The sequence below is a fragment of the Corticium candelabrum genome, chromosome 21 (assembly GCF_963422355.1).
Source record: "Corticium candelabrum chromosome 21, ooCorCand1.1, whole genome shotgun sequence".
NCBI classification, from domain to species: domain Eukaryota; kingdom Metazoa; phylum Porifera; class Homoscleromorpha; order Homosclerophorida; family Plakinidae; genus Corticium; species Corticium candelabrum.
Window position 1 is genome coordinate 1,662,352 of NC_085105.1, and position 15,821 is coordinate 1,678,172.

Here is a 15,821-nt window from a genome sequence, read left to right on the forward strand (position 1 = left end):
ATCTATAGCTCCGACTTGTTCTGCTACTGCAGTACGTGGATCGCCGACTGCAATTGATATCCGGAATCGTTCAATAGCCAACCAATGGATGCTCGGCTTCAGCAATCATATGAAATATAAACATTGACTTGAACTGAAGCTGCAGAAGTGTGCTATTGTAGCGCCCACCCAAAGTCCGCGGCCGGAAATGACATGCATGCCTCTAGTGTTGCCTTAGCTTGTACGTGTTGTATTCAGAACTTGTATTGTACTTTTGAAAACCTACCATTTCTCAACTGATCTGAAAGATCATTTTATCACCTGCGTTTAATTAATTCATTAAAGGCTCGAAACCATGAGGCGAGAATTGACAATCCGGGGAATGACAATCCGGGGAATGACAATCCGGGGAATTACAATCCGGGGAATTACAATCCGGGGAATGACGAGGGCAGAGAGGTAAATTGTGGGTTGAGTCTATCAAAACGGTTGAGAAGTAGACTCGATCGTGGTCAGTCTTGCCGCGCTTTCGTCGAGATTGTTCACGAGTCTACGCGCCGAATTCCTGAGTCCCTGTTGGTGGAACGGACTTTTCTGGACAATCCGGGGAATGACGAGGGCGGAGACTGTCGAGCAGCCTCACTGAAAGCTAGATGATCGATTTCTCTAGAACCTTTCGATATTGCTCATAGGCTTGTTTTGTTGTCTCTACAGTTCGACGATCACGTGTCTCTATATAGATAGGCTACCAACACAGAATGCTCGATCCTGATGCTGATCTCGAGCATTCTGATAGCCAACACAACACACGCTACATTCTACTCCGCTCTATAGCATTGTAAGGTGTGTGTTACTATAGACATGTGACAGTATAACCACGCGTCTACACTAACATCTATAGTTTACTAGACTAGACTAAAATTTTTAGTCATGCAAATAGCTACTCTTGCAACATTGAGCAATGCAATCATGTAAACCAGTCAGTATATATATATATATATATATATATATATATATATATATATATATATAGTTGCAACCATGCCCTTGGTTGCGGACCGTTGAGAATTAAACGTCATGATGCTGTATGTGATGTTATCTACCACTGTCTCTTGAAAAAAAATGCTGGTACACGTCGTGAACAAGGATGCTCGACTCTGTCCTTTGATAGACCGGGTGATGTTTATTACCCTGATTTTTCTCAGGGCAAACCTGCCTATTTTGATGTGTTGGTCAGGAATTCATTCGGCTCTTCTCACATTATCAACGCTGCAAGTGAAGCAGGTGTGCTGCTGAAGCTGGGGAATGTGAGAAAGATCTTTGACATGATGAGAACGTTGCAGCTGCTGGGGGGATTTTCTATCCTCTAATAGTTGAAACTTATGGAGTGTGGTCAATGCACAGCCTGGAGGTTTTGAAATCCATTGCGAAGAAAACATCTCTGTTCAACGGATTGATTTTTAGTAAAACTTTATGTAATTTACACGAACAGTTGTCATGTAAGCTTTGGCAGTACAATGCTAAATTGATAGTAGATAAGTTAGCTTTGTTTAGCTATGACATGGATTCTTTTAATATAGTTTAATATATATATATATATATATATATATATATATATATATATATATACGTGTATATACATGTATTTATATATATATATATATATATATATATATATATGCATGTATATATGCATATATATATATATATATATATATATATATATATATATATATATATATATATATATATATATGTGTGTGTGCATTTGTTCGCTAGTATGCAGCATCCCGTTTAGGTACAACATTGAGAAGATGCATGCAAACTGAACCTTAAAATTGACCAAGTTAAAGTTTTACAGCTGTAAATTTATGTAGGCGTACGTCAACAAGGCTGCAGTTATTGTTCCCATCCTGCATGCATGTGACCGCTGGGAAATCAGTTCAACTGAAATATCAACTTCGTAGAAAAACAAAGTGTCTCTTGCGAGACCACCACAGCGACCAGAAACACTGCTTGTGAATACAATTATTACAATGAGATCCAACTCAACAAAACAATCTAACTAGAGATAGCTTTGCTAGCTACCATGGTTGTCAAACACGCATGCAGCCACATAAACTAGTGATAATGAACCAAATTAACAAACTGATCGCAGACCGAGCAAGTCTAAGCCAGCATACTAAATTGACATCAACAAGCAAGTTGTTCACACTGAAACGTCACGTCAAATCAGTGTGTGGAATTACTGTATGTATCTCCATCCTACAAGGTCACACTGGAACATCTCTGCTATGGCAGATTGTAGCCTCGCAAGCCAGGCTCTTTCGCGCAGTCGCTGAGCTAAACGCACGTGAATCACGCGAGGAGGAGGAACTTTTGCCGGAATAGGCGATATTCGGGGGGGGCCGAGCTTCTAGAGCATGCGCAATCTCGAGGGTAACACGCACCTTTCGCCGATCTTGCTGTACACAAAGTCCACGTTTCCATGTCTGCTTCTGAACCGTAGATCATCTTGCCGTTGACTAGGCTTTGTAAGTAAGTTCACTACTTACCATTTCGTGCATCTTGTGAGAGACTTTGCCTGCGTAGAGACGTGTAGGAAGCCATTTCTTGAGTACGGTTTCTCAAGGGTAAGAGACTGCTGTTCAAGCTGAAGTCGCCTGATTCACATTCTGAACAGATACACGTGGAGTGGAAGCACAGACTACTTATTGCCTAGAGATGGATTAGTTTTGGCGAGTGAAATCATGCCACCTGGGAACCGATTTCAGGTAACCAGACATGTAGGCGTTCCGCGTTGTTTCTGGGCAGTCTAGCTTGCTCCTGTATATATGTGATTGGCCAAGTCCAAGTTCTTACTGTGATAACTTGCACTCGATAAGTACACTCACGCGGATCAGAGTACAGTACACGTACTCTGTAGTCTGTTTACAATTAGCACTGCCAGTCTACAAGTCCCAGCAACAGTTATGTGTCTAAAGTAACACAACACATACGCACTATTCCATAGCTGTAATGTCTAAATCAGAAAGCAGAGGCTGTTCTAGGTCAGTGGGTCTTTCGGCCATTTCAAATTTCAAATTTTCAAATTTTTAAATTTTAAATTTTCAAATTTTAATTTTAATTTTTTAATTTCTAATTTCTAATTTTTTACATAACGTTTTTATTTTTTTAAAATTTGCATTACATTTTCAAATTTTAATTTTTAAAAAATCAAAATTTCAAATTTTATTATTTCAAATTTGTAAATTTTTAGGTTCAGTATATTAGAAATTGCTTTGCCTAGGAGAAAGCGGACGTAGTTGTCTAGATGAACTGATGGCCGGATTTGAACTAACAGAAATTGAACGCTCATCCGTTCTTTCAAATAATTTGAGTACATCAGAAAAAGAAAATTGAAAGAGCGAGTAGCAGTGTACGCGGTAGGGAGTCCATTGGACGGCGTAGGGGTGCATTCCAACGCGTGCTGATACATTGATGCAATTAAACTAGGCGCGGTTTCTGCTAATCACATCAGCACGTTTCCTGTACCGTGTTTCTGCACCTGTACGTACGGCGCTTCAGACAGTTACTAATTTTTAGTAACTCGAAGTGCATGGTCGCGTCATTACTGTAGATGTAGGAGTACGATTGGCCCAACTGCAAGTTGCACTTCATGTCTAGATTTTGTACATCACATAGAACACTACCCGACAGCGCAGATAGAACGTCTACAACCTCATGCTGTGTCTCTCCTGTACCGTGAGAACAGAACCCACACTGACTACAAGTGAGAATTACGAGACCAAATACTAGAGGTGGACACGCAAGCAGTGCTCATGGCAGGAGGGCATAGGGAACGTACGTGTACACTCCTGCTGACACGCCCCTCCCCTCGACGGTACCGCGTCCGACTACTACATTTACGTATGTCGTACTGAACCGGCAGAATAACCGCCAATTCAATACCAACTAACTTTACACAAGCAACGTACTGCATGATCGCGTGAATTACGTTTGTACTGTATCGTAACCTTTCTACAGAGTCTCTAATTAGCTAAGAATGCAACAACACGCAGCTAGAGATCCTCTAGTATCGGTATCGACATCTGTTAGGGGTTTCGTTGAAGGACGCACGCACACACAATAAACAACGGATCCGAGTCAAAGACATCGTTTAGCACTCGGTAGGGGTTGATCGGTAGAGCGTGCGTTGAAAGAATGCTGTCACATGTTCGGCAAGATCGCTAGCGTTACGAGGTCGTGGAGGGCACGATCACGTTGGTGGTCGATGGTGCTTTGGAAATACTCCTGGATCATGAGAGCTGGCAGCGCCGACTAACAAATTTCCGGACAGCGAACAACTTGGGGATTCCCCAACTAATTAACTGTAACCTATACCGCCGTGCAGCACATCGCATCAAATTGAGTCACGGGCTAAATTATGGTATTACATCATATTGGCGTATTGTATATGATATTGTAGATGCTATTAGAAGGTAGTTGTAAGGTGATAATAGTAGCGCCAAGAGTCATGTAGTTGCTGCCAACGGCCGTTGACTGTTTCTGAGTAAATGTTATCAAAACTAAATCTCAACGTAAAGGCTTGTAATCTCGCTTGGCGAACATGGTCGCATCTGATGCGGTCCGTACCGAATTCAGAAAGTCTATTTAGAACTCCTCCCTCTCCTTCAAATGATCGAACAGCATCATCTACAGTTGGGATGTCTTGTGCTTGAAGTCTGACAGCCATGGACATCTGAATTCTGTCTCTGGGAATACCCTTTCCTAAATTAATAATGATATCCTAGAAGAGACATTGTCTGGAAAGAGTTCCACCCACTGTACTAGTGGTATACTAGTGCAGCGTAGTGCAAGTACCGCTGTCATTGTGGAACCGCGTAGCTTTGTAGAACCGGATAATGTCAGAGGATGGAATTCGAACGCACTGGTTTCGTGAACCAGCTCTTACATGTGATCACTAAGAGGCCGACACGAGAATATTTGTTCATGCCAAACTTGCATGTTCGACGGAAGATGGTCAAGCGCAGACTGCCGTGATATCGTCGCCAGACACTGATGTCGCAGTCATTGGAATTTACCATTCATTCTCTATTGATGCCTGATTATTGTGGTCGACTGGTACCAAAGAACGTAGACGAATTATTGATTTAGGAGCAATTGCAAACAGCTTAGGTTAAGATCTTGTGATTGCTCTGCCAGGAATGCATGCGTTCGATACTACGTCATGTTTTAGAGGGAAAGGTAAACGAGCCACTTTCCATCTCATACAACAAAAAATTGGATTCTGTTCGGCTGGCAATGTCTGGCCTAGAAAACTCATTGCCCTGCCGTGACGACTTTATGAAACGGTGTGAGGCGTCGGTACGCCATTTGTACAAGCTACCAATGTGCATGTTCATGTTTTGATTCCGGTTTGGGATGCACCGATGTTTGCGGGTGTTGCAATTGTAAAAACCAACGCCAGGAAGAGTGCAACACTCTAGAATCAGAGAAAGCTAACTCCACCTCCGCAAAGTTGGACGATACAGCACTACCTTCTGACTTTGATGAAGATGATTCGGAATCTGATTCAGAGTCTGATATTGAGTGACCATACTACTTTTATAGATTAATCGCAGTATATACGATGTAGTACGTACACTTGACGCAGTAGCTATTTTAGCGTATTTAGTTAACGTTGCGCAACGAGTTTATTTACTTATCACTTAATTAATAAACGGAGTAGTGTAAATACAATTATAAACAACATTAGCTAAATCAAGAAAACTCTGCAAAGCCCGCATTGCGCTCTTCTCACGACGGTCTGGTGTCCAAGGCTTTACTTACTGATTGATATGCTCTAGTGCAGGTGTCGCACATTTCCGACGCTGCCAACATTTAAAATATTTATGTACTACAACATCTCTTTACATCCGTAATAGAAAAACTTGGTATACCCGGGGGTGTGTGAAATGAAATGACACGCTACGAACTTCCGCACAAGGACTATAATGAGATAGGATGCGTGCATACCAGTCTGGTCTTTAGTGAAGCATTTGAGAAACCAAATCCGGTCTTTAGATAGCCGATTTCAGACCCCATTTCGCGCGAAAGGATGACGCGGCGGAATGGGTCTGGCTACGCGAGACTAGATGCGCTGTAGTAGTGGTGATGGCAGCGCACCCGGACTGCAATCCACACTGCGTCTGAGGCGAGACTAGCCTAGAACATGTTTCAACTGACACTTTGACGTAAAAAGTGAGGTAAGTTCCGATTTCATTTTTGCGCTCCCGTACAATCTCCCTGCAAATATTGACGGACAAATTATGTCGTCTAACGGTATGTGTACATGATAGGCAAACACTGCACAAGTGTTTCTAGGTGTACGTCTAACAATCACATTACAATGGTGCTGGGAAGTTAGAGCAAAGAAGGAAAGTTACGTACCGCTGGGAAGTTAGAGCAAAGTGCATGTCTCTTGCGAGACCGTGCACCTCGTACAGCGACCAGACACTCTACTATATATACACATGCTCTGATTGCAAACACACATTAGTACCGAACTCAACAAAACAGTTTAGCTAGAGGTAATGCCAACTATATAGATCGAGCTATATGTTTGCTACCATAATTGTCAAACAAGCAGCCACATAAACTACTGATGATCTAAAAACTAAACAAACTGACAGGCCAAGTAAACTGTATATGCGAGCATACTAATTAATCAGCAAGCAAGTGGTTCACAGTGAAACATCATCTCAAATCAGTGTGTGGAATTACTGTATGTCTAATCTCCATCCTTAGGGGTCGCACTAGAAAATCTCTTTTAATTAACTAGAGCAGACTGGATGCACTCCCATATAGCGGTACCAAGGGCATGAGGGTTAACAGGAGAGCTCTCAATTGAAACATGACACTTGAACTAGTTGCGTACTGGACGCCAAGTAAATCTAGACCCGGAATTTCGCGTGCGGACACCACTCCCTCTCCGCTCCTCGCTCGCGCGTTAAGAGGGGCCGTGCAAGAGACTAAGCAAAACCCTACCTAGAGCCATGAAAAAACAATGTGGGTTTCGCGGCATATTTCCTGTGTCTGATCCCTATAGCTATGGCACCATCTTCTAAGATTACGGCAATAGGATTATAGGTGTCTTCCAGTGCGTCTAGGGCGGTTATAATCAGATTTCTCTTGAGAGAGTCCCATTTGGCCACTGAGAACATCACAAGATGACGCAAGATTGTCATCACTTGTGCCATAAGAGCCCGGATGTTACTCAGCTCACTCACTGTTCGTGGATCTATCTCAGTGTTGTTATCTCAGACGTTCAACAGTTGCATTGGTTCTGTTAGTCTTTTTATCACGCCTACAGGAAATGCTATGAGAGACGTATCGGTTTCGAAAGACTGTCTCTCTAGGCCTAAGGACGCGTACCATCGTGTCCGTGCTCTAGAGACTAACGGAGAAATCGTGGATTTTCAATCGACAAAGTTAACGCGAACAGAGAGTAATACACAGCTTCCCGCCGAGCACAATTTGTCAAATCCGCCTCGCCGCTCACCACGTGTGCACGTGCAATGCGGTAATGCATGAACGTAACGAGAACGATTATTTGAATGTAGCCAGGATGCAGTGCACGTGAATATGCTACTTTGTAGTAAGTCTTGTCAATCAGTTAAACTTAGGTCTATACATTGTAGATAGCTCTAACAAGTCGGTTAGCTAGAACATAGAAACGTACACAGAATGTATTATTTATTAGTTTACTGAACACCTGGTATACCACAACACACACTACGCTCCACCCAGACTCTCTACACGGTAACACCGACTGTCGCTGCAGGCTAGGTTGCATAGGTCTATTCGATCTGAGAGATCTAAGAGATCTCTGCTCAACTTTGTCGGTCATCTCAGCGTTATAGCATTGCTGTACATGTGCTATTCGTTCACACGTCGTATACAGCATCCCATGGCCATTCCGGTACAGAGAATATATGCATGCAAACACTAAAGCTGACAAGTTTTTACTAATGCAAGCATGTAGGTGTACGTCTAGCAAGGTTGCTGTTGTTGTTCTTGCACATCCTGTAACCGCTGGGAGCCAGGAAGGTGGAGCAGTTCTAACAGCGACCAGACACTCTATTACACATGCACTGATTACAATTACAATTACAATGCATGAAATCGAACTCAACAAAACAGTTTATTTCTTATTTAACTACAGCTAGATAGTAGCTACATGCTTTGCTACCAAACACGCGGAGCCACACAAACTCTAGATGATCCACAAACTAACAAAATGACAGGCCAAGCAAACAATTTATACGTGCAGACTAAATTGATCAGTAAGCAAGCGGTTCACAGACGAAGCAGTCAGTTATGCGAGCATACTAAACTAATCAGCAAGCAAGCGGTTCACAGTGAAATATCACGTCAAATCAGTCTGTGGAATTACTGTATGCATCTCCATCCTTCAGGGTCGCACTGGAACATCTCTCCTAGAGCAGACAGGATGCACTCCCATATGGCGGTACCAAGGGCATGAAGGTTAACAGAAGAGCTCTCAATTGAAACATGACACTTGAACCAGTTGTGTACTGGACGCCAAGTTAATTTATACTCGGAATCGCAGCAATGTACAAGTTCACAACATACACCCGTCAGTCTGATCCATATGGCACCATCTTCTAAGCTTACGGCAATAGAGTAGGTGTTTTCCAGTACATCTAGGGCGGTTCTAGCCAGATTTCTCTTGAGGGAGTCTAATTTGGCCACTGGAAACATCACATGATGACGCAGGATTGTCATCACTTGTGCCATAAGAGCCCGGCCGTTACTAAGTTCTCTGATTGTTTGTGGATCTATCTCAGTGTGGTTAGCATGCAAAGCAAAGTTAGACAAATGTACTGTTCCTTGTCTCAGTGAACTCACTACACAGTCATTAAACGCACAAAATGACGGTTGCGCTGGAGTTGCTTCAGAGGTAGGCATAGCCGGCGGCAACGTCGAATTGGGATGTAAACCATCATCAGGTGAATGCATGGATCGACGCCGTCGTGCCATTGCAGTAGGAGCATCACTGCTTGACGAATTTACCGTTGCTGTTTCAGTTGCTGTTGCTTCGGTTGCTGTTGCTTCGGTTGCTGTTGCTTCCGTTGATGATTTACTTTGTTCTTCAGTCGGGGTTGCAGGAATGGTTGGGGTAGAAGTTGTTGAGACAGGGCATCCTTCTATTGTGCAGTACGAAGAGCACCCATCACCGTCCCAATGATTGCCGTCATCACATTCCTCTGAGTTTTCTGTCACAGCGTTACCGCATATTGCACCAATATTTCTGTCATCAGTTGTCAACGTTGAGTTATCCAACTCTCCTTCACATTGTCCGGTATTCACCTCTGTACACTCTACTCTGTCTAACGACAAATGAAATGCGTTCCTCATCACAGTCTGAGCGTCATCCAAGTCCTGCAGCAATGTAGAGTTCTCTCGGTATCCTGGAATGACAACAAGATGTCCCTGACCAGATGAATACAGTATTTGAGCCCATAGACAGTATGCAGCATAGGTGGCTTTGACCACGTTTCTTGCAGCATCCCTGCCACCACCTGCAGCTGCATCCGCAAGCCACTTCAAATGATTAATTTTTTCAGTCCCGTTCTCTGGGAGACATGGTCCAGTCAAGTTCAAAACATCCAGCCATTCATGTAAACCAAATGACCAGTTAGCAACCGCTTGTTCTGACGGAATCAGTTGAGAAGAGAAATTGATCTGAGGCATGGAGGAACCGTCTGATAGTCGGTCATCTCGGCATTGCTGTAGATTATTTGCCCACACGTTGTAGGCAGCATTCCATTCCGGTGCAACAACATTGACCAGAAGGAATGCAAACAACAGCTGAGGCAATAGATGACTTTTAGCTCGAGTTGCGCTACAACAAACAACAGCTAGCTCTAGTTGGTAAGACAACGTACCAGGTAGCGCTCCTTTACCGACTGCATGCATGCGTATACGTATATGCGCTAGACAAGTGGCATCTAGACAATCGTTCAGCCCGACATTCTCGCAGTGCTTGCAATTGAAAAACCAGTCGCGGTACTGTAGCAACGGCTTCAAACTAAACATGATGCAGACTTCATCGGCATGCATGTGTCTACACAACAGTTACTACGCATGCATAGCCTCTAATTAAGTACTCGAGCCATTCGCATGCTGCTACCTAGGCCAGCATCAGACGACTACGCCTAGCTAGAAGTTCAAAGAACGTCTTGACTGTTACACTGATTCGTGCACAGCTAGATACCGATACGTCAAATTGCGTTGTAAATACAGTCACTGACCTGATGATTTGCATCGTCTCGTTTTGTTCGTTCCGGCTGAAACAATGCGACAACGAGAGCCTAAGTGAATGACCCCGACCAGCACGCGGTGTCAAATGCATGTGGCTGTAATAATACCGTGTGACTTGACCATTAAACGTTAAGTTAACGATTCCATGCATGCGTACATGCGCTAGACAAGTGGCAGCTGGACAATCATTCAGCCAGACATTCTCACAGTGCTTGTAATTGAAAAACCAGTCGTGGTACTGTAGCAACGGCTTCAAACTAAACATGTAGACTGCATGTGCATGCATGTGTCTACACAACAGTTAGTATGCATGCATAGCTTCTAATTAGCTACGCGAGCCATTCGCATGCTGCTATCTAGGCCAGCATTAGACGACTACGCCTTGGGAGTTCAAAGAACGTCTCGACTTTACACTGATTCGTGCACAGCTAGATACCGATACGTCAAATTGCGTTGTAGATACAGTCACTGACCTGATGACTTGCATCGTCTCGTTTTTGTTCGTTCCGGCTGAAACAATACGACAGCGAGAGTCTAGGTGAATGACCCAGACCAGCACGCGATGCGTTCTCAAATGTGTGTGCATGTAATAATTAGCAGTTATTACATGGGTGGTAGAGATGTTGGCGTCTCCTAGTACGCCAACATCCCAACCACTCGTGTTATAGTTGATTTAACATATCAACGTGACCGTTTAGTGCACGCCTTAATTGTTAATACTCTGCCAAACTGAGGGTCTATCTAGATAACAAATTCATTATCGCACTGCAGGTGTACTCCGCGAAGTCAGCTATTAACTTATTATATTACCTTCGCCAGATGGTAATATGTTTTTATTAGCGTTGGTGTTTTGCTTGTTTGTGGACAGGATTACCTATGGGCGGCATCAATCTAGATATCTTTGCGCCACTTCAGCGAAGAAGACGCACCTTTCGTGACACACGGACGCATGCACGCACGCACACCAAACGCACGCACACCAAAGAGGCCCGGCGAACCGGCTACTACTCCGACTGCAGTGGGCGCATCTTGCACTCTACCCGTTGTGAGAATGGCTGTCGAGCTAGCCCACGTCACACTAGGCTCGAGAGTCCAGCCGGACATCCCGCGGCGGAGAAAGACCGGCTGGAGACATTCGCCACTCAAAGGAAACCGCTGCCTCTCTTCCTCCAATCGCGATTTACACGTTTAGTTAATCTCTGTTCGCGTTGACTTTGCGCTCGGAAGTGACTGTATGCAGCTGTATTTGTTTACCACACCCAGATGTTAATTAAGTGACATCCCATTAACTGTACATTCTAGAGGTCATATTACAATACAAAGATGTTACGTAACAGTAGAGGAAGTCGCAGGCTATCAAGATGACGCAGAACGAGAAAAGGAGTCAGAAATATCAAGCAACTAGTCGCGAAACAAGAGCAACTGTATGTTGATGTCAAGGCAGCGGACGGTTCAGTGACCTTGTTACTTCCTCTATTAGCAGCATTGTTGTTGTAAGACCAGCCAACGTCCCGTAGGACCTCGCTTAGTTTTCTAGCGCGCCGGTGCGTGCCCCCGCTTAGAGCTCCACGTGCTCCACCACGACGAAATAGGCATTTTATTGCAATACATAAGATAAGACTCATCGGCGGTCCTGGAAGACATGTGTTACATGAATACCGTTAAATAGCGCTATGGACTTGTAGCGCGCGCTACATGGACTTTTGGTCTGAGGACTTGTAGCGTGCGCTTCATGGGCATGACTTCAACGCACGCTATATTTCCAGACAGCAGCGCACACGTGGGAGTGATTTGTTGTGATGGCCAACTGAAACGACGAGACTGGTACCATCAAAAACAGCCAGGAAGACATCACTTCTTAAAGTAAATTTTCCCGTAAAACTGTGGTCTTCGTAGCTACTTGTAAGTTTCAATAATTTAGAATGGCTAAATTACGTGGGAATGACGTGTTCTTGGTTGTTTGAGTGTTCTTGGTTGAATACAAAATGAGTGTATGTTTTTGTGTGACCTGCATACTTCTGGCATCTAGGTTTACTGCTCTGGCTAATATATATACATACATATATATATATATATATATATATATATATATATATATATATTCATATATTTTCTATATATATATATATATATATATATATATACGCACTAGTTTGCAATTTTACACTGAGTGTGACCTTTGGGATTTGTTAGCTGTGGCAAGTGACGAGTAGTTTTAAATGTATTTTAAAAGTAAATGTTACATATATATATATATATATATATATATATATATATATATATATATATATATATATATGTATATGAGTTAACAACTGCAGGGGTTTTGAACGGATATGTAAAAAATAACCCGGTTGCCCCATCATGAAGTCAGGATGATACACATCTCCTGGGCTGCTACTATCACTTATACAACTTACTACTTGCCTTGAAACCTTGAAACCAGCCCGGCCTATTTTGTGGCCTATCAGCCTTTTTTCAAATCAGTACTGTAGTCCCATGGCAAGCAGGCTAACTGAAATAGGTTGCCTAGTGATCCATCAGATCCTCATGGACAGCATGATCGAGTTGCTGCCGCCCCCAACCACTGACTCTTCAAGGGCCCCCTGATTGAATTGATAGAGTTCCCTGAAATGCCTGCATGCTGGCAGGGGTTAACAGCATACTGCATCTATGCAAAGGATGCTCCTTACATGTACAAAAACTGGATTACTGGAAACGTTCACGGATTTACTTCTAAAAAGACATGAGTACTCTGTGGTTTTGTTGTAGACTCGAGCCAGTCTCTCCCCGCTTCTACCGTTCCCCACCCCTACTATTCCCCGCCCCTACCATTCCCCGCCCCTACCTCCCTGCCCCTACCTTTACCTGCCCCTACCTCTTCCCGCCCCTACTTTCCACTCTTACCGTTCCTCCTCCTCGATGTCTCGTCCGAGCTTCGACGAGACATCTGGGGAATGGCAGGGGCGGGAGAGACTGGCTCGAGTCTAGTTGCGTTGCAAGTTGCAAGTGGCTATTTATAAATATTTGTTATATGCATGTATAGGTATATCTGTAAACTTTGACGCTGAAAGTACACATAAACAGATAGCCTGAAGCAACAAGACTACTGTTTTGCTTGCTACGAAGTAATATCATTGGTCAAGTCTCGTAAAAGGAAAAAGTTGAAAACATCCTTACGTGAAGTGCCACAGTATTACTAGCAACTGTTTACTGCTTGTTGTACAAAGTCTGTTGTGTCAACTAACAACCTTGTTCACTCGAACATGTTGGACAGTAAAATGTTCTGCCAGGTGGTTTCAAACAAACACACTTGCAATGGAACCACTCATCACAACGGTTGCACTGGATCATCAGCCTTCCAAAACTGTCTGGCTGCCTGCAAACACAATAAATAGCGAAAGAGGCTACAGAACGCTTACACCTTGTGATGTCACGGCGGCCTCGACAATAACGTGGAAATGGTGTTATATAGCCTTTCTTGACGCACGAGAACAGATGTTTTCTCATGTCAGATTGAATGTAAGTCACATACTCAGGATCAATGCCAGAAGTAACGTCGTGGGCGAAAGCAATTGCAAATAGCCCACAATCATTGCCACCTCTCTGTTGCTGAACTGCTCTTATTGAAACTGTAATCTCCTTCTCATTGCTTCGGTAGATTGATGCAATCTGCTGTTCTAGGTGACTCGATAGCTTGTATCTGACCAAGCTGTCATACAAATGTATACTCCCTTGTTCATCGCTTGACGTCGTTACCCAGTGATTGCCAATGTTATAAATTTGAACTGAATTTTGCCTAGTCATTACAAACTGCAGCTGCTGCGACAAAAGGGTGTTCTGGAGACCGTTCTTTTCCGAAAACCTTTCCTTCAGCATCCGCTGGGCTGAGTTGATAATTCCATCGTCAATCCAGCCAACATTGCTTTGAAAAATTTCTAGATTGCAATTGGACTTGCTGACAACCTTTGTGACTTCACGGCACACTGTGGCTGATGGTACTGCTTCAATTGGCAGTTCTGTGTGAGCACGTGTTGCTATTCTCCCATATGCTGCCCTTGTCTCTGCTGTAGTGGCTGCTCTGGTTTGTTTGATAGTTCTTTGTTTGAGTGATCATGATCCCCATCAACTCTTTGTGCAGCTGCTGAACGGTGGTGATGAGCTGCCTCCATAAAAATTGGCTTCAACGAACAGTGCTTCTGCAATTTAAAACAGATGAAGTACCCCAAACATGGCATTACAACTGCAATTATGTTAGTTATTTATAAACAGATTGTGTACATTAATTGATAACAGGCTGTAATTAGCAATGCCCCTTGAGCCGAATCCAATAATTACATGAAATGCAACTTTGAATGCATCGGCCTTCCATGGCCGACCATTGTGATGTCTGGATGCAGTATCTAGTCTGTCCCAACGTGTATGCCTGTACCCAGCCAGATGTAGCTATTAATCATCTAAGATGATTCAGTGGAGTATCGTCTCCTAACAATGAAGACTGGCCTGCTTTTCTATGCAGCTAACTAGCTCAATGTCATATAGTATGTGAAGGTCTTATGTGTAATCTTAGTCAGAAGTTATAATAGGACTTTGCTAGAGCACAGACAAGACCCAAAGTGCATCGTACCTCATCACTATGTTTCTTCAGACTTCCTGTGACGCGTTTTGCTTCACTCTTGTCTGGTGCTCTGATGTAGAACAGAAAGCATCACGACTCCTTTGGACTAACTCGAGACTTGTCGTTACCTTAGAATCCCTTTTGCTTTTTGTTTTTGTCTTTTTCTGGTTAGCCTCTTGAAGTGGAGCTGCTGCTGTTGAGCTTTCTTTCCTGGTGGTATTCGATGTGTTGTTTTCAGCTCAGCAGCATCGATGTTAACTAATTAAGTTGTCAATATTACAGATAATCGTGAAATATTGGATTGGCTACGTGTGTCGATCGGTATCGGCTTGTATTGGTCTAGATTATCAGTTATTGGAGAATAAGTAAAACTGTTTTATCAGTGCAACTTTAGCAAAAAAAGGGTTTTTGTACATGTTCCAGTGCAGGCGTGTATGTATGTTTTGCCTTTAACAGCCAGTGCTGCAAAAATGGTGCAGCTATACTTTTTTTGTGGTGTCCTTAGACAGACTTGGACAAAATTATAGGGACACCCCGCTGTGGGTATGTAGTAACACAATAATTAGGTCACCATTTACCAACTATCAATATTGTTAAGAACTTAATAGTTACCGCGTTGATTGTTAGGTTTCTTGAGAATACTGTAGACCCTAAATTGTTTTCTTTACGTTTCGCATTGCGGAAAACGAGACCTAAAACTGTATGACGTCATGACTGCGTAAGCGTCGTAAGTTAGACTCTCTCTGATTTTGTTTCGTGGCTTTTAGGAAAGCCGGTTTTAATAATGCGAAGGAAAATTGAAGCCCTTCACCAGTTCCTCAGTACCGAGTGTTCCGCCTCTCGCCGTCCTGATTGCGTCCAGACGTCGCGGAACACTTTCTGCCAAGTTCCGGAC

At 43.3% G+C, this 15,821-nt stretch overlaps 2 protein-coding genes across 4 annotated transcripts; both read right to left on the bottom strand.

Moving 5' to 3' along the window:
- Window positions 1-8,145: 8,145 nt before the first annotated feature.
- LOC134196338 (uncharacterized) lies at window positions 8,146-10,853 on the bottom strand. 3 transcript variants are annotated; one of them, XM_062665440.1, is made up of 3 exons: window positions 10,782-10,822; window positions 10,299-10,334; window positions 8,146-9,889 (listed from the first exon to the last, which is right to left on the bottom strand). In XM_062665440.1, exons 1-3 carry the CDS (start codon window positions 10,793-10,795, stop codon window positions 8,413-8,415), a joined length of 1,527 nt encoding a protein of 508 aa, XP_062521424.1. In that variant the 5' UTR covers window positions 10,796-10,822; the 3' UTR covers window positions 8,146-8,412. The 3 variants fall into 3 exon arrangements, with proteins under 3 accessions (XP_062521424.1, XP_062521425.1, XP_062521423.1); XM_062665441.1 differs by lacking the exon at window positions 10,299-10,334 and having other exon boundaries at window positions 10,782-10,853; XM_062665439.1 differs by lacking the exon at window positions 10,782-10,822 and having other exon boundaries at window positions 10,299-10,418.
- A 2,600-nt stretch (window positions 10,854-13,453) lies between these two features.
- Window positions 13,454-14,213, bottom strand: LOC134196759 (uncharacterized). The gene has a single exon (XM_062665979.1). It carries the CDS (start codon window positions 14,185-14,187, stop codon window positions 13,552-13,554), a length of 636 nt encoding a protein of 211 aa, XP_062521963.1. The 5' UTR covers window positions 14,188-14,213; the 3' UTR covers window positions 13,454-13,551.
- Between the last annotated feature and the right edge of the window lie 1,608 nt (window positions 14,214-15,821).

Bases quoted from the DNA above. Each gene is read 5' to 3' on its own strand.
- LOC134196338 (XM_062665439.1), bottom strand. From the start codon at position 10,399: ATGCATTTGACACCGCGTGCTGGTCGGGGTCATTCACTTAGGCTCTCG. The intron at 9,890-10,298 runs GTCAGTGACTGT...TGTTTGTTGTAG, and splicing joins GAGACGATGCAAATCATCAG to CGCAACTCGAGCTAAAAGTC.
- LOC134196759 (XM_062665979.1), bottom strand. From the start codon at position 14,187: ATGCTGAAGGAAAGGTTTTCGGAAAAGAACGGTCTCCAGAACACCCTT.